Raw genomic sequence first — 19,760 nt, 5'->3', positions numbered from 1 at the left:
CTTACACAGCATCATATTCCTATTCTCTACACGCTTACTATGACAGAAAATTATGTAATCCACAGCAGGTATGTACGTCCGATATGCACTGAATGCGCTTCAACATTCACTGGCAACACCGCTGCTTTCATGGCAAAGGCAGTAGGTGCGTAAGTGAGGTCAGCACAAGCCTACAAAACCAGGGACAATTCACCATCGATAGACAAAAAAGAATCAAGATCTCATGTAAGAGGTAAATGCATGTATTCTAAATGCTATTAAATATTTCAGGTACAGTTGGTGTTATATAACTGAAATATTTGAGTTTCAAACTTATTTCAATTATTTATTCAACAATGCACCCACACTACTCTTTAATCACAATGCGTAAGTGCTTGAATGGTTTATCTGACTATTTTTGCAGAGGCCAATAACATGAGGTAACACGACAGTTGAGAGGTTATGATTTAAGGTTCTAAAGAGTTTCTAAGTCTTGGAACATTTAAATATTATTTACCTGTAGCTTCATACTCTATCAGTGGGTAATAAGTAATTTAACTAAATCCCTACATACTACTTCATTATCAGCCAGACCATAAATCAATACTTTGGGGGAGGGGGATGAACAAGCAGCAGCATTTGCATCAAGACTTGCACAGTGTGCAGTTCTACTTCTCATTTACTGGTAAGCAGGAGAAGAAAGTTCTCTGGTATTCACAGGATTTCTATGAAAGCTGGTTTCCATGGAGAGACACCTGACCTTCTTTTAAGCAACAAACAAGCTGTTTATTGCTTTCAATTTGTAAGCATTGAAATGACCTTGCAAAATAAGTAAGGCCAAACCTTATATAAAATACAAATGATAATTAGCAAGTCAAATGCATTAGGACAGGATGATACAGCTGTCCTAATGGCATTAAGGCTAAAATTAAAAATCATGCATGTTTCGGTGTGTCTGTTGCAATCCCAGTAGAGGAAAATGCATTAAATTGCCTCAATGCTTACACTTTTGAGTTTGCCTGGTGTTTTGTTTTATGATGCTCCACTACCACATCTGTGACATATCTGAAAAATACAAAAGGATTAAGTCACAGTTCTTCATCAATGTCTAATAGTTTCAATCTAAAACTATTTCCCTGTAGCATCTCTAAACAGATATTTCCTAGAATATCCATTATTCCATGTCACAGAACTCTTCAAAAAGGATTTTGGAGAAATCGTGATGTGATGGTTTTTCAAGAAAAGGAGAACGTGCTTTTCAAGTACAAATTTTCCTCTTGAAAAATGTATGCTTAAATGGTGCTGCTAGTTATTTCTTCATGTCATGAGAAAGACAACAGATACCTTACAGGTGCAGAATTTTTTTTCCCAAAATTACGCATTTTCTTATGGATGTTGGGAAAGTCTGGACCTCTTTACAATCTTAAAGATTTTCAATCTGTTTTCAAACTCTAAATATAAGAAAAAGCTGAATAATTGCTCTTCATCATCATCATCTGCATCAACATGAGTTACTACACCTGTGAAAATGATGCATATGTATTCACATACACACACAATTAGTTCAAACTATGAGCATACAAACTAAACAAAACAGTGAAAAAGCTATACATGTTTAGTTCAACTGTAGAGTTTGGGTGTTTATGTATATATGTAAGAGTCTAAATTTAGATATTGTTTAGCAGTTATTCTACAAATACACTAGTTCAGCATGAATGAGCACACATGAGGACAACGTATGCCTAAGAGGAGAATTTTCAGTTATAAAAAACTTATTCTATTTTCTGAGTGACAAATTATAGCAAAAAAAAAAGTTAAAGCAATTGCTACATGTTCAGTTGAAGCTGCTCTTTAGTTTTCTACAATAGCTTTTATTCAGAAACACAGAGCTTTTACTTTCATAATAATTATATTTATATCAGAGAGCTTTTCACCAAGTGAGCTCTGACTATTTTACAATAGAAAATCTAAGGCACAGAAGAAGCAAAAAGATTTATTAGAGAGCATATAGGTCAGCGAGAGCTTCAAGGATAGAATTCAGTTCTTCACTTCTTCACTTACCCCATCACACCACCTCCTCAAGTTAATAATAGCTAACACCATGGATTTACAGACTAATTCTCAAAGACACTTCTGTAAAAGAAGCAGGTATCAACCCCATTTTACAGAGAAGAAAACACGAAGTGCTAAATTCTTTAGCACTCTATATACCTTGTGCAATCCCATTACTACTGTATTAATACCCAACATAAATTCAGATAAAGAGATACACAGCGTTTTTAACATACAACTCTATTCTGAACTACAGAAATCAAGAGACTTGTCTAAAGACAGAGAGCTAGTCTGTAGCATAATGGGATGGAAATGGATGAGTGCTTACTTCACATGCATATGCTTAACGCATCTCTATCTGCATAACCTCAATTCCTTAAAATTACATGGGACATTGGATCAAGACATAGAATCAAGCAAAACAGCACCAGAAAAATTTCCAATTTTTTATTCCAAGCTTTCTAACATGGAGCTTTATGAAAGCACTTCCAAAATCAATTTTTGGCAATCTATTTCTTTGCATTATCATATTTAATTTCCTTTTTGTGTTCAGATCACTCGAGAGTACAGCAGAGAAGAAGATAACTGACATTTATTATTATGGGTTTTGAATATTGCTCTTAGATATTATTTTAATTTTCTGAAAGAACTTTAAGGTTTATAGCAAAGTAGAAACAGCATTGACTCACAGAAGAATTACATACAAAAATCTGTATAACATCATGAAAAAAATGAAGAACTGTATTTTGACCTGAAAAATTATAATCACACCTATGTTTTTTTCCATGCGGGTGGTAAAAAAAAGAGAGGTAAAGAGTGAGGAGAGGTCTGTAAAATATAAACCCCACTAACCATGAGTAACTGAAATTGTGAGTACCTATGTTCTTGACCACACTGATAAGATATTTAAATTCCTAAGTAGCGTGGCTGTCTGACTCCACAGTGCTACAGTAGTTCTTACAGTCATCCACCATAATGACAACAGCTACATGACATCAGTCTTAGCATTGCAATGAAATGATGTAAGCCTCCTAAGCATCGACTTCTAGGTCTGTAAAAACGAGAGGATTCAAGTGTCATATATTTAGCAGTTATAAACATTTTAAATAAGCAGGCCACCAAACAGCAAGTGGTTTTCATGAACAGAAGGAAGAAGCACTCACCAAGAACAATTAAACAATTCAGCAGTTCACAGCTACCAGAACAGATAAACCCAAGAATTTTTACGTACAATGCAGGGATAATTAATAAGTAATCACTGAGTCTAGTAACTTGAACAACATGGTCGAGGTGGTCCTAGACTGTAACATGACACAGGCCGGTTTTAGTACTGCAGGCTCTGCAGCCGCTGGGCTTCAGTGCGAGAGAGTAGGGCAGGCTCTGCTCCTCAGGGAGGGTGCTGCAGAGAGGTGCTCCCTCCACCTCAACTCCAAGCCACTCCTGAGCATCAGACACTGCCACAGGACTGATTTGGACACAAACAAACAGAGATTGATCCAAGAAGTTCCGAGTTTATTCGTCCACCCTGCACCACCTCTGCTCTCGCTATGGCCTCCGGTTTCTCGAAATACTGTTCCACTGCAAACTGTGGGCTCCTTACAACTCTAACAGTGTGAGTGTGCACCCCGTACCTTAACATGGTAGCTTACGTATACCTGGGCTTCACAGTTTCTTCACTGCATATGTTTACCTGTCTTCCTTCAGGCTGCGTCTGCTCTCAAGAGTGCTCTGCTATTCACACACCCCTCCTTCATCAGTGTGCATGCGAAACCGCACCAATACAGCCATACAACCTGCACGTTCCGAGAACTGCACATTTTATTGTACTTCTTCCTTCCCTTTGAAACAGGGCTTGACTCCTGTCTAATAAATGCCAATATAAGGACTACATTCCTATGCTTTATTTGTCTTCGGCAACATGGAAAACCTGCTTCTCTCCAGTTTTCAAGCATAAGCTTCACTTTGCCCCCAGATACTGTTACCAAGTAGATTTCTGCCCTTTTGACTACAACTAGTTCACTTATTTTCCATAGGGCGAACGGAGGCTGCACAGCAAGTTGCAGTACCTGGTAATGCTCACTTCAATAACAGCATACATAAAACGACAACTTTCAGATGGAGTAACCAAGTGTTATCACAGATCTTTATCAATCTCTTGTTCAGAGTTCTGGTCACTAAAGAATATTTCTAAAATCAGTGATAAAGCTGCACAGGAATACCCACCTAAAAAGCATTCAAAGCGCAATATACAGCACAGAGACCATGAGATTTCCAACTAAAATTATGTTACTTGTGAGATTTTAAATTATTCAGAATAGCATAACTTAAAATTTGCCTTCTATCAAGAACAAGCATAGCTTTAGGAGATGTAAGGGCACGATAAATTTTTTTATCTAAATATGACTTTTTTTATATGCTTATAAAAATGAATAGTTTGCTATATGAGCAAAAATATGTCTCAATGGCATATAATATAGAGTAAAAACTATTTCAGCTCCTTTTTAATTTAATTGCAACATTTTTTCTAAACGCTTCAAATTAATTCTTTTAAGATACACAAACTACTTCACTGCTCAATAACCAGACTCTTGTTCTAGTCCAAAGCTTGTTCTTTGAACATCATGCACTTTTAACAGATTTCTTCCCTTTCTTTGTTCTTGTGATTCTTTTTTAATACAAATGATTCTAGTCTTCCCAAATGTTCACATTACTAATGCGTAGAATTGGACAAAATTAATTACTGCACACCTCCCTAGAAGCAACACAGTAACAGATCACGCTGAAATTCTGCAAGTTCTACTTATATGTAACTGCTGTAAATGCTTAGGCCCAGCTATATCACAAGCATATCTGACAAAATTTTAAACAAAATGCTGCATCAGTATAGATTACTGGAAGAATATTATACTTTAAAACCAAATCTGAGACATCCTGATGATCATTTAAATACTCTTTCATGCACTCGGGTCTGAGCTTATACTGTTCTCACTTGAAGCAATGTTCAGGCCTATGCAGTTCTAATGAACATTTCATGCAGACCGGGGGGCGGGAGGGGAATGATATGCACTTTTTTTTTTTTTAAATGAGTACAGAAAAACCTGGAAGCAATAACTCAGAATAAGATTAGCTCCTCTTTTCCCAGACTAGTTACTTTCCACCATTAACAATCCTGCCCCATTTAAACTTCAAAATACCCAAAGTAATTAAGCTCTGTTGCGCTTGCCAATTTAGAGAAGCATTTGGCAGTAATATGCATGTTAATCAGGAACATTAGCTGCCAGACTATATGAATTCTACTTCACATTACTCCATCTTTATTATTGTTATTTAGAATTGTTTTTCAGTTTGTGGAAAAAACTCCCCCCCTGGCCCCCCCGAGATTAATCTCTGAGAATGCTTATTCTGAACTACAGTACCCATTTGTTTTAGGGATGAGATGAATCCTTCCATAATCATCAGTTATTAAATGGCTTCTTGCTATCAGGGAACAAATAAAGATGTAGGACATCATAATTTCAATTGCCTAGCAACAACTCTTCTAACAACCTGTTTTGACAAGTGGTTGGAGCCTTTTCTAGTACAAAAGAGTTGCTGGAGCACAAGGACTGTCAGAGATGAGAATCAGCTCTACCCTTCTTGATGACTAGCTCTACTTTTCTTAATCAGAATTTCCATACAAGTAAAATCCTCATTTCTACTCATAGGAAAGTTAAATGATGCATACAATATATTTTGAATCCTTACTCACAATAGGCTCAGTCTGGCAAGGTACAAAGTGAAGAAAGATGACACATGCAAGTTTAGTCATGCCATTTCTGCCGCAATACAGCGAACTTGGGTTGAAATGTGCCAAACATAGACTGTAAGAATCTTTCTTCACCTGAGATCAGCAGATTTCTTGAGCCAAGCCTCTCTTATTTTATAGATTTTACTACAGAAAACTCTGGGCCATGAAAACAAGCACAAAAGCACTGTCTAGACATTAAAATACGCACATGAGATCAACCAGTGCATTCTCACCCCATACAATGAAGTTTTGCAATAATGCAGTGAAAGAGATACCAAGTTCTCTCTCTCTTCATTATTAAGATTTAATAAATCTATTGGCAAGAAGCAACCACTCAAGTTTTAGTAAAGATTATCTGTTATTTTTCTCTTTAAAATACCTTTACTCAACTTTATGGTATTTTAGAAGGCAGACACTTAGTTCAAAAAAAGAATTTCAAATAATTCCATTTAATTATCAGAAAGGTACCAGAAGTTTAAATATATGAATATGCAACGTAGTTTTGGACTGCCTTTCAATTTTGAAGGGCAATAACCCAGCATTTTATCAGAAAGGTTGGTGTTTTAAATTAGATGGTAAATTGTGGCATAGTCCAGTAAACCTTGACTTCTCAAAATGCATGTGCAGTTTTATTATTCAATTTGTTAATATATCAAATCTTATTTAGGGATTCACCCCATCTGTAGATCTTACTTCTAGGTATATGCATACCAACACATACTCATATACATGCTGCTTCTTTCCATTGTAGAACCAGTACTATTTACATACATAAGAACTCAAAGAATTAGATCAACACAGCTTAATCAGAAACCAGTCTTAAAAATACATGTGGGACATTCAAACCTCATTCTCTTCCAATAGAACTCAATTGTTCTCATCAATGTACGGATGTCATACTTTGTAAAAAGAAAATTTAAAAGTCACCTTTCAAAAGCTGATTCAGGTCCATGGCATCATGCAGGACTTTTCGACTATATCTGCGATCAAACTCGGAATCTAATGAAAAAAATACAGATATAAGATTGGATTTGCCAGCCCTGCAGGTTTTATAAATTTTGTGTTGTACCTAAATTCTTCAAAATTACCATATAATTCTTGGTTCACATTTTCCTGTCTTTTTATTTTTAGTTTCTTGTCATTTGATGCTGCAAGTTCAAAAGACTGGATAGGACTGATGTCTGGAGTTGACAGAGGTGTTACGTCAGTCACTGTGTCTTCAGACTCCTCCAAGTAGTCACCGAGCTTTGGTTTTCCTTCTGCTAATTTCATTGCTGACTTGAATTTTTGTTTTGGAGACAGAAGAGCATTTCTACAAGCATTCCTCTTTGAGGAAGAATGAGATGAATCCGATAAACAGCTATCAGAATCTGTATCAGAACAATCTGTATCTGAGCTTGAGGATGAGGATGAGGAGGACGAGGAGGAGGAAGAGGAGGAGGAGCTGATATTAGTATATTTTTTGCTAGCCTTTTTAATATTGTTTGACTGCTTAGCTGACTTTGGTCTAACCTTCTGTTTTTTGCCATCGTCACTACTATCTTCTTCATCTGTATAATAATTCTCTTCACCTTCTTTAACTATTTTGGGGATTCCAGCAGGAACATTCTCCTGTACTCCCCTACTTGCCGCAGATGTCACTCCAGATGTACCTGCATTCTCCACAACTGGAGAAAGTGACAAAGATGAAGCATCTCCAAGATGATCTGTGCTATTTTCTAGGGACTGATCATTCTGCAAATCTTTCTGCTTTTCTTCACTTTCCTCCTCACAATGCTTTGCATCCTTTGAATTAGAAACCAAATCAGGCTCTGCAAGAGCTGCCTTTGTACTTCCTTTCTCTATACATTCACCATTTTCTTCAGCTTTCTTTTTCCCTTCCTCAAAATCACTGTCAAAGAAAGCATGATCCACTTCACCATCTGATACATCTTCAAACCGGTCCATACTGAAATATGAAGTGCCACCTGCAACCATCAGAAAAGTTTTCCAAAGGTTAGCATAAAACCAGATTCAAGTACACATTTAGTATAATAGTTTTGGTCTTTACTCTTTTAGGTCTAGTAATTTATAATTCTGCATTTAATTATATTATGTTGCTAGGGTCAACTCTGTAGTGAGTTCTATAAGGAAATTTAGTGCCACCTTGTAGTACACAGCTTACATGTTAGACCGAAAAGCTTTACTTTAAGCCATCATCATCACAATTTCAAAACTTTTACTCCTAAGGAAATTAGTCAAACATTGTTAGCAGCTGAAGAGTCTTAACTAAGAAAAACAAGCAACTGAAGTGTCGTCTTTTGTTCCTTTAAGCTAGAGCCATTTTAAGCTAGAGCCACTAATACGCTATCATTAGTTTGGATTTTATATTAAAAACCTTGTTTGTATGTGGTGGTCATCATCTTGGCTGACACAGCCATTCAAACTGTAGACTTTCAGCACTTAAAGTTGGAGCAAGTTCAATTTACATCAAAAGATCCATGGCTCTATAGGTTAAATTGTAATACATGTAGGGTGTGTCAGTGTTAATGTTTTAGTTTGGATCAGGAGCCTGCTTTTTCTGACAGTCCTCTGTAACTCACACAGCATAGTACAGTGAGCAACCTTGATTCTTCCAGATGAAACTAACCTTTAAAGTGTGCTCCAGGCACGAAACTAGTGCATTTAAACCAGCAGTCACCATTCAGTCCATGGGACAAGATTACGGCTAGCCCAAAGGAAAAACCCCAAATACATATAGGGTGGATATCGGGTCCTTCAGCACTAACCATTACGCTCCACACATCTGCTCCTATTGTGCCCTACATCTCGCAGAAATATATGGTGTTAGATCCTATGCATGTGGCAGGGTGGATATGAAAGGTTCCACTCATTAGTAGTATATATAGAGTTAAAATTAACAAAAAAAAACCTCAAAAAACCAAACACCCCACAACCAAACAAAATTAGCCAGTATCAAAGACTACTGTTCCCATCCAGCCAGCAGTATTTTTCTCTTACTATTTACCAGGGATTTTATAGAGATTTTGTAAGCTATGATCAATAAATATGTAACATTGTTTAGAGCCAAGGCAGCCCAAGACAGTGGAAGCCACTATACAAGGCAGGAGAACCAGAATATTTTACAAAATGGATGGTGTCCCTTAAACCACGTATAATTTGTTGCCATGGCAAACAAAGGTGAAAAAGGAATTCCTAAGCTTGCTTTGAAACTGCAAGACTATTCCCAAGAAAACTTCTAGCTAAAATTACTTCAAAATACAGAATTTTTAAAGGTCTATGTCACTTGGTTATCTTGCCACTTCTCAAATAATACTGAGCTTTAGGGGAATTTGAAATATGCACCCCAAATACAAAAAGCACAACATAAACCTTAAAAGCACAAGGTGTGGAATCTCCCGTGATTTTAAGATTCACAAAGCGAAAGAACTGAAAAGACACTTAATAAGGTTAGATGTTGTATAAAGCTGAAAATGCTATTGAACAATAGAAGCAGAGGTCAACTTTGGTGCCATGAAGAGAAACTCATTAAAGCACCTAGCTCCTCCAAGAGCAACAGAACAAAGGAGTAAAACACCTGGGAACTCTTAATTTAAAATGCTACATGGAATTTGGAAATTTTTCATATGCATGTCACTTCTTGTGATCCCTGGCTTCAGGCAGCTTGTGTAGTCTGCAATACCCAACTGTCATGTGAATTCCTGGAAGCTTTCCTAGAGCAGCTTCCTAAAAGGATAATGCATTTTAATATATCAAAACATGCACAATAGAAAAAAAAAAATCAGAAGAGTGTAACACATTATTTACATTTAATTTTCTACCTGATGTAACCTGAACCAGAAGGGAATCAAGCAGAATTTTTTGGCATTATCTGCAGACTATAGATCATGAATCATTTATTTAACAAGTACAGCTTGGGCAAAGTCAATTCGATGACAAAAATGAACATTGGAAGTACAGTGTTAAAATTAAAACAAAAACTTTTCTTCTCCATGATGTAAGGTTTTTATTACTTAAGGCACTATTATCTCACCAGTTTGTAGCTTCAGATAGATTATGGCTGATTGGTAAAAGTAGGCATGTGGCATATTTCACTTGTGTCAAACACATAGATTTGATATACTGTTAGCACTATTCTACATGTAAGAGCGTAAGATGGTAAGGCAAAAAAACAGGTTTGCAGGTGGATGCAGACCAACACGTACAGCTTGAAATATAAAATTTTGTTGACTGTAACATACACATCCATATATTTTTAGTTTATGGAACGTTACTTCTGCAAAGGAAACTAAACTAACAGTATCTCATTGGCTATAACATAATATGCGGTCACACCACAACTTCTCAGATGTCTCTCTTCTGAACACAATCTCTTAAGTAAGGATAGGATTTAACTCAGGACAGCAGCAAAAGGGCAGAGTAGAGGTGGCAAAACGTGATAAAAGATAGCAAGGAGCCTGTACACTCCTTCCCGCCGTTAGCACCAGCCAAGGGGCACACATCTTCCCAACTCTGCATGACTTAGGAATAGCTTACCTGCCAGTGGGCTGTTTTCCATGAAGACTAAGCCATAAGAGATTAATGGAGAGCAACCACTGTTACCAGGAGAAATGCAATTTAGCAGTCTAACTCCGCCTAAGGAGCAGCAGTCGTAACACCAGTCATTTCATTGCCAAATGCTCCTTCCACTTTTCTCGCACAACCCCTTAACAACTTTAGCCTTCATCTTAATGGAAAACAGACATGCTGCATTGGTCAATTTTTCTCACTGACATTCTTAATCATTCACAAAATAAACATCAATTAATTTTGTAGTTTCCATTAAAAACAAACAAGAGGAAATAGATGAAGAGATGGTATTTTTGGTTCCTATTCCCCTCATGCATCTAGGATGTCTTTAAGGGAGCTGGAATTTGCCAAGAAGTAATAGAGAAGAAGCAATTTTGCTGATAAACCATGCCTTAATTAATAAGTTAGCTGTGCCTGCACACGCACACTCACACCCCTTTATATATAGGGCAGAGTATAATTTTATTCCTGTGAGAAGGACAGAGTTCTGCTACATTATCAATTGTTAAAATACAGAATCAACAAGTGATATTCTGAAATCCCAAGAAAACTGTCACTAGAGTCAAATACTTATCATTAACTGTTAATTCTGATGACCACTGTATTTATTTACAAAAAATATATGCTTTCTGTGGCTTTCTGCCATGAAACCCTCTAACCCAAATATGATCAACTCAAATGAGCAGGTTGGCCATTAATTATTTGTGAGATCTTTTTTTACTGTAATATTTCCTCTCCCCAAGTTAATTCTCTACCTCTCTCCCCCTATTTATTGTAACTGTAACACCCACCCATTACCCCAGCCAAGCCCGTCCATTCCTGTTTGTCTCTTCCTCACTGCAGTTCCTCCTAGTTTATACCACTGTTTAATCCCTTCACATGTAAACACCAAGCTTGACCCATTTAAGATCAGAAAGCAGTGGCCAAGCAGCCAAGGACAACCCCTGGCTGTCAGGGCAGCAGGGACCCACACTTTCTCATCAAGAGGTTGATACACTGAGCATCTGACTACCTACCTAGACTGTATCCGTGTTCTCACCAGCCAGCCACTGCAAGAGCAAAGACCACTCAGCTCCTGTACAGGCCAACCACTGCCTGCTGCTGCACTGCCCAAAGGACAAAAAGCATTTTGACATCCTCCTTCACGTTAAACAAAGATCAAGACCTTATTCACGCTAAACGCATTGAGTGTTTTTCCCCTGTAAAACTGCCAACTACAGCACCACCTGAAATATTTTTGTAGGTAATGCCTAATAGCAGGCCTTCAGGCATAGCTGCAATATGAAGTATCTTATACAAAGGTAGGATAGTACATAAAAAGTGATACAGACTTAGATGTGGTTTTGTGTTTGAACATATGCTGCCTTTTGATAACAATTTTTGAATGTTAGAAACTAACATTATGAAGTACATTAAGTACCAGGTGAAAGATTCAAGGTGTTTTAACCTTGATTAAACCTTAAGGCTATCCAATCAATCTTTCACTTTTTAAAATGCAGACCATCTGAAACACATGCATCAGAGAGTACTGAAATAAATCACAGAAAAAAACCCCAACAAACTCAACATTAAAGTACAAGCAGTGATCAACTTCCTTTTCTTTTAAGTATTCTACTTTCATAACCAAGGAAGAGGATCATTCATAGAGAGAGGAAAGACGGGGTTTTTTCTATCTAGTAACATCCAAATTCCTAGCATGCTTCTGCACACCACACTGTGAATCTGTATGCTATACATCCTCTGAAGGCCCTAAGTGCTTTCAGGATGTCTTAAGATTCTGGTATTTAATAAAAGTGGAAAACAAGCCCCTTAAGCATGCTGTGGGCTGAATCAGAAGTTTCTGACGTTACTGTGTGCACACTGTGCATCACCACAAAGGCCATAATACAGCACAGCTGTAGTACACTCAAGATGAGTCAACAGTATGCTCCCTGCAACAAAAAGGAACAGATATCATCTAGGATGTATTAACAAACATATATGTAAAGTATCAGAAGTAATAATAATGTTGTATTCAGCTCCAATAAGGCACCTTCTGGTTTAGGGTTATTAATTTTGCTTTGTAAGTATAATTGATACTGAAAGAAGTAACCAAGCAGGCAACCTTCTCCCAGCCCATACAATTAGTGCTCCCACAGATGGCACCTCTCCTTTCAGCTGGAAATTTCTACCTCTTCAGAACAGGGACCCACTCTCCTGATCTCAGAGAGCATAAACAAGTGTTTGAGAGCTAAGGGGTTGAAAGGTTAAAGTGTTTTAATTAAAAAGATACATACTATCAATTGCAGATGTTCTTTAGGACACTCCAAAATCCTCTGACTCTGTTTACTCATTATTGGACCTGTGTCAGGGATCCTGTCCCCTTAAACCTGCTGACTGCCAAATCACCTCTTTGTATGGTGAACTTAGGAGAGGGTAAAAATGCTAAACATATCATCTGACTAACATTTTCAAAAATAGTAATCATTAAACAAGTTACCATGTAAAATACACTAGTTCAAACCCCACCCCCCTCTTTCTGCCTCCCTTCCTCATTTTTGGCTGAGGCTTAAAAAAAAAAAAAAAAAAAGACAAATTTGAAAATGTCTAGAAGAGAGCAATAAAAATTAAGACAACTGGAAAACTCCAACTTCTGAGGGCTTATTTAGTTTAAAAGAGGGGAAACACAGGGAAACGTAAGTCTCAAAATCTGTCAGACTAACCCAAGACTTAGTTTGTTCTCAGGCACAAACAACAGTGATAAAGATGAACTAGTGCAGCTGCTTCCAGCCCTGTGACAAACCACACATACCCAGCCCTACTGACCTCCTCTTTAATTAAAGCTTTCATTTTTGCCACTAAGAAACACCAAAGCACGAAAAGGGGGAAATACACCTCTCCAGAAACTATGCCCCTTGAGGGAAACCCCCAATGAATGAAACAACCAGTCTGTTTAGTAGATATTCTGATTTTCCAAGCTCAGAGCACAATACCTGCTACAGCTGTTCTGCACACCATATGCTCTCCAAACTTGGCTACCAGTTTCCCCAATCCAAACCACGACTGGTCCATAATCAATCTACAAAACACAAGGCCTCAACCCCAGTTCAGAATAAACTCCAACACTACAAATCTAGCCAAGCTCTGCTCCTCCACAGTTACACAACCTGCGCTGGACCTGCTCCTCCACCCTGAGATGGAAGGACTGGTTGAGGCACAAGCAAGTTACTCTGCAAAACACTACAAAGCAGACAGGAGCTAGAACTACAATCATAGAAAAATTTAGGTTGGAAAGGATCCTCTGGACATTATCCAGTCCAGTCCACTGCTGAAAACAGGGTCAGCTTCAAAGTTGGATCTAGTTTTGCCTTGTCCAACCAAGTTTTCAAAAACTCCAAGGATGAACACTTCACATCCTATGTGGGCATCTGCTCCAGTGCTTAACAACCCTCATTGTGATTTTTTTTTTTCTTTAATCAGAATTTCCTATATCACATCTTGCAGCTATTGGCTTCTGTCCTTTCATGGTGTACCTCCAAGAAAAATCTGGCTCTGTTCAGTTACAGGTAACCATGTTGCTGCTGATCAACCACCGAGACATAACTAAGTGGGGGTGAATACCTTTGCTCAGATTACAACCTACATATAAGTATTTACTGCTGATTCATGACAAATTTCTTGTTGTTGGCTCATGAGACAGTAGCAGACTTGCACCTGAACTGAGTAAGCTGAACAGGCCATGGAACCACCATTTGTCCCTCACAGACCAGATCTGACAGGACCTAATTCAAGCTCAGATCAGAACTGCCATTGTTTCTAAGGCATCTGAAACCACTTGTTCAGCTGATTCTCAGCTGACTCTCTAATGCTTTCACTGTCATTTTCTCTCTCCTACCTAGAGAAGGGAAAGGAGGGAAGACCTGCTACTTCAAATTTATGGAGTCAATATACACAGCCCTTTTTCCTCTGTTTTTTTTTTTTCTTGGTTTTTGTTTGTTTGTTTTCATTGTTTGTTTTTGTTTGGTTTTTTGCCCTGGTTCTCTCTGCTGGACACAAAGCAAAAGATTTTTCCCTGTATGCTGTGAGATATAGTTTAGGATCTCGCAAACCTGTGACAGGTTAGCCCTCAGAGCAGCAGCTCTGTCTCCAAAGAGGTAGGCCCACTGGAGATGTTCCAAAGTACTTTGGATTCCTTTTAAAAGGATTCCAACAGAAAGCCCTGAGTCTCCTGGCTATTTCATGATGTAAGGGTTCAGTTCAGCAAATGGGCACTAGAAAGTCCTGGAACAGAGTCAATTGTCATCATCTGTCAGAGCAAATGAAAGCACATGACTGCCAGAGAACCCTAGATGACTGCAGGGCAAAGGCTTTCAAGTTAATATACAAGGGAGGGGAAAAAAAGAAAAAAAAAAAGGGGGGGGGCGGAGAAAAAAAAAAGAAAGAGTAGTTCCTCTTGAGCCAAAACCAAGCCATTCCCCTACTATGAAAAGCTGCAATACATTATGCTGGTACGGGTTGATCTATAGCTCCAGGATTTCACTCATACACATATACTACATTTGTTCTTCAGCAAAGGTCATCTTGTGACTTCATAAGCAGAAAGGTCGGGTCAGAGACTACTGAGGTTTAATGATGGGAGTGATGATGCCCACCAGGCCTGCCTAAACAGGCCACGGCTACTCACTCATTGCTGAGAATCCCAAGAAAATGTCCAGCACACCCTCCAAACCCAGAGGGAACAGAATCAGCTTACAATCAAAATAAAAAATAAAGATAACAAATCATATGCTGTTTGAAAAAAGTATCAGCAGCTTCTGGAAGGTTTTCCTTCCTAAGACCCTCCATCTCTATAAGCATGGGGGAAACTGGTCATGGGCATTGACCCTTCCCAAAAGTGAGCCATAGCCACAGTCTTTCAATAATATAGACAGATGTTCAACAATTCCTGGCTGCAAAGTTATATATATACAGGTGTGAAAAGCCCAGAAAAGGACAGGCTCTACTGCCAGGTATTGAGGGTGAAAAGCAAGGTAAAAGAAAGCTGAGTTTTCTTGCTCCTGCTGTGCTGGTGCATATCTATGAAAAGTTCTTTCTGCCCGGCATAAAGATTTAGATATTGGGGCAACACGCATCCAACCAGGCTATCCACAACTGAAGGTGGTGAATCTGGCACCGTAGTCCACGATGGCACGCAATAAAAAGGAAAACAACTCCTCTTATTAAAGCAAAACTTTAGCATATCTGCCACATAAAGGCTGGAGTTACATGTGCCGTCATCCTGGTGCACCAGTCAGGGGATTACCTGTGTGTGCCTTCCCTAAGCTCTAAGCACACCACTCAAACATCAGATCCCTTGGGATCTGCTGAGACTAATCCAAGCAGCTGCTGCAAACAGCTGGGAGTCAGGTATTGCCATCTTCCAAAGGACAACGGATACACTACTTCCCCTGCTTGATCAACTGTCAAAAAGTACAACCCAAGGGTGGACCAGACCTCAGCAAAGGTCTCTGTGTACAACTTCAAGCTCTCAAACCACCATTGATCATTCCCCATTTGAAGCTACATGGAGGCATAGAGACACAACAATTCTTTCCCCAATATTTGTACAGTAACTTTCCCCCTACTCTCACCTTGTAACAGACCAGTTGTGATCAGACTGTGCTCCTCCCTCATTCACTGCATGCAGTAGAGGTATGGCTCAGAAATTATTAGAATCTACAGATACCCATCTGCTAATGTTGGGAAGACAGACCTCAAAAATAAAGCCATAATAGAGTTCAAGAGCATTGAAACTTTCATCCAGGAGCTGACCAGCTATACTGTGCACATGCCTCTTAACCTTGGCATATGCTGGATTTGCCTCTGTGCCAGTCCTGAAATAGATGGCAGGACCACATAGGAGGCAACCATACCATTTCACAAACAACTGACAGAGTTCAGCAGTGGATAAATCACAGCATACTCCAGAATACCAGGCCATCCTTACCAAGTGGCACAACACATGAACTGTCTCCAACAACAGAAATGCTCACTGCACTAAAAGTTTGTTCGTGCTTCTAACGTTACGGATTTAGCATGCCTAGTGCCCTGACTGCCCAAATAGGCATGCCATCAGCATTTCCCTCAACACTTTGCAGAGATGCGCTTCTACACAGATCAAAGAGACGCGAGTTTTGTGACCACAAGTTGACACCTATCATCACAGTTTGGAAAATACACATACAGTTTTACAGAGACAGTGATCGCATTCTCCACAGCCACTGAGAGTAAGATGTAATTCTTTTAATTTTCAGTGAGTATATTTCTATGTAAGAGGAACAAGCACTGTCTGGTACAGATGAGCAGGGGTAAGTATAGAAGTTCAGTCACTGCATCAGTATACAAAGAATAGCTTCAACAAGTATCACTTAGGAATAGTCCAAGTATATTTATGTCTCCTCAGAATGTGTGTAGGGGGCAAATGAGGTAAAGGCCTCTTACGATTCTCTCTTGCATTGTATTTTTATGACTTCTTCATTTCTTCAGATGAGAAATATCAGTATGGAAAGCAGATAAAATGCTGACATATAGGGCTCTCTTAAATTCAACATAACATGGGTTTCCTGGAGTTCCAGTGTTTATTATGTTATTGCAATGAAACGCTTCAAGAATGACAGATACCCGTCATTTAATTGTGACCTAAACATCAGTTGAAATTCTTGGATGGGAAAAACCTTTGCCAAGGAAAATAGCTTATGTTTTAGACCATTACTATCACCAGTCTTGGTTAAGCATAAGACCAGGAAGAAAAGAATGAAAAAACTTTAAAAAGCAGCTCTGGTGCAACCACTAAGGTACATCCATCACAATAACGGTCTGCCTATCTCCCATGAATTTAAGGAGATACCTAGGCTCACCTAAGAGCTGGCTCACTTTTGAGGCTCTTACCTCTAAACTCCAGGTATATTATTATATCACCCAATTCCTGACTGGGCAGACTTTAAAAAGCTTGTAGATGCTCCTATCACCTATGCCACAGAAGACCATATGCCACCTATCCCGTAAATCTTGAAATACTCCTTAGAGAAGCACCTGTATGCGCTGCTGGGTCAAGTCTCTAAAGGGATGGGCCAATTGCACTTTCAAAGCCTCAACATGCTCTGCAGTCCTGATGGCCCTCTAAGCCCATGTAAGTCTTACGCAAAAACACGGGACTCTATGAATGCCCTTTTAAACAAGCAAGCACAAAACCAAAACAAAAATCCCAGTAGGTCATAAAAGCTTTAAGTACCAAGAAAAGGAAGAGAATGTCCCCAAATTACTTGTTCTCTCCTTTTCTCCGGTCTCCATTTCATACTATTACAAGCATTATCTAGGCTGAGAAAATACAAAGGAACAATGTCTGCAATACAAAAACCCCCCACCAGCCTCCCCCCCAAAAAAAACCACAAAAAAAACCCCAAAACCAAACAGGAAAAAGTCATGGGAGAGCTTGAAGCATTCCAAAAGCTGAGTCCAAATTTTCTGAAATTATATTTTTAAATGCCAATTATTTTACAAACCCATTCTTAAGCTAACATCCAGTGACTAATTTTCTAGCAATGATGACTTCATTTTAGCCTTCAAATAGTTCCTCTGAAGAATTTAACTTTTTATAGAACTTTGTTCTCCCTCCATTGACAACTCCAGCAATAGCTTTCTATCAAGGAAAAAAGAGATTAACTATTTTTTCATAGAAGCAAAACTGTGCACAATGCACTTGATGCTCTATATTGAGCACCTCACAACAGACAAAAGCACAGATACAAAAGAAATTTAGCACTACTATTTCTGTTATAGTCATTCCATCCTATATATTTTTTCTTCTGTTTCTATGAATGTTGCATACAAATTTTAGCCACATAATTTTTAAATATATAAATGTCCAAATGCAAACATCAGATGCTTTTTGTATGTTTTATAGTAAGAATGAAGAAGTGTAAACATTTGCATACTATAATAAAACCAGTTTCTGAAAAATTGTGTTTAACAGAACTGCAAGGGAAAAACTTTAGCAAGGCATAGAAGTTACATGACCTTAAATTCGGTTGTGCCAGAAGCCATGCTAAACTAGATTTTAAAATGCCAATTCCCCTAACACGCTGTGAAAACTCCAGAAAAAAACGGAGCTTCGTGAGCATGACATATGTTGCTGTTTGTTGTATCATCTCACTGAGACGCTTTGGAATGAATTCAGTACTCTGCTCTGCTGCAGGGGCTGCACAAACGACAGCCAAGAAAGGCCCAGGATTTACAGCTACCTCTTTTGTCACTTCCACACAAATCCACAGGGGCCAAGAGATTTGGTGGTCGGTTATTTTTCCAAACTACAGACCCACCTTGGGAACCGTTAGTGCAGAACAGAGCCCTGTGCAGGAGAGGGGCTGCCACAACACTATCGTCCTGAGGAAACCGCAGAGATGTGACTATTGCTATGATTTAACACGCTCGAGGCAAGCTATTTACAATGATCATTTCAGTTGATGTAATTCCCACTAATTACACCCAACCAAAACACTTCATTAAACTCTATTCGAGCATCACTTCAATGAATCCCTCCTAGCCCGGTAACTTTAAGGATGGCACGCACGACGCAGTAACTCACTCCCAAAGCCGCCGCCGACGACACTGGGGGCCGGTGCCTCGGAAGAAAATCTCCCACCTCTTTCCCAATCCCCCCGAGGGGCAGAGAGGGCAGGGGGGCATAAAATACGCCTCACGGCAGCATGACTAAACTCTGGCGGCTCAACACCAGCTGAAGCCCTCCAAATACAGCACGCGCGACATGCTCGGGAGACACCTACATACGTGTCGCTCAGGCAGGGACCCAAGCAGGAAGACAGCAAATTAAAAAACAGTAAAAAATATAAATTATATAATGATTACGTTTTTATATATATATATATATAGCTCTCTCTCAAGAAACAAAACACGTCTCCCACCTTCTTTGATCTGGCAAAAATTACCACAGGCGGGGGAGGAAAATGCCTATCGCCCCCTCCCGCCGCCCCCAACCGCCACACACCCGGTCTCCGGGCACCTTCCGTGGGGAGGAGGCACCGGCGAGTCCCGAGACGGAGCACCGAAGGCCCCGCTGCCGCCAAGCCGTGGCTAGCAGCCCTCGGGAAACAGCGGCCATCGTCTCCCCCTCCCCGGCTTTAGTTGTGGTAACCGCGCAGGCAGCCGAGACGGATACTCACACGCACGGGAGGAGAAAGAGAGAGGAGGGGAAGGGGAAACCGTGCAGCGCTGTGGCCGCGTCTAGATGCCAGGCTCCTCCGCAGCCCGGGCCGGCCCCCTCGCGTCGTCAGGCGGGGAAAGGCGGCGCCTGAGGGGGGCGGGAAGGGAGCCGGGGGCCGGGACCTCAGGCGCCGCC

General features: G+C 39.5%; 1 protein-coding gene across 1 annotated transcript in view; it reads right to left on the bottom strand.

Moving 5' to 3' along the window:
* The window catches only part of CFAP97 (cilia and flagella associated protein 97), a 36,301-nt gene extending 16,541 nt beyond the window's left edge, over nt 1-19,760 (bottom strand). The window contains exons 1-3 of the mRNA XM_009474826.2: nt 19,585-19,760; nt 6,907-7,785; nt 6,746-6,817 (exon numbers count right to left, since the gene is read on the bottom strand). Coding sequence (XP_009473101.2) covers nt 6,746-6,817; nt 6,907-7,765 — 931 coding nt within the window. The 5' untranslated portion in view covers nt 7,766-7,785; nt 19,585-19,760. The remainder of the gene's footprint in view (nt 1-6,745; nt 6,818-6,906; nt 7,786-19,584) is intronic.

Source organism: Nipponia nippon, unplaced genomic scaffold (genome assembly GCF_047370975.1).
Source record: "Nipponia nippon isolate SJK-2023a ecotype South Korea unplaced genomic scaffold, ASM4737097v1 scaffold_6, whole genome shotgun sequence".
NCBI classification, from domain to species: Eukaryota; Metazoa; Chordata; class Aves; order Pelecaniformes; family Threskiornithidae; genus Nipponia; species Nipponia nippon.
Note: the sequence above shows the minus strand (reverse complement) of the source record. Positions and strands in the feature narration are given on the sequence as shown.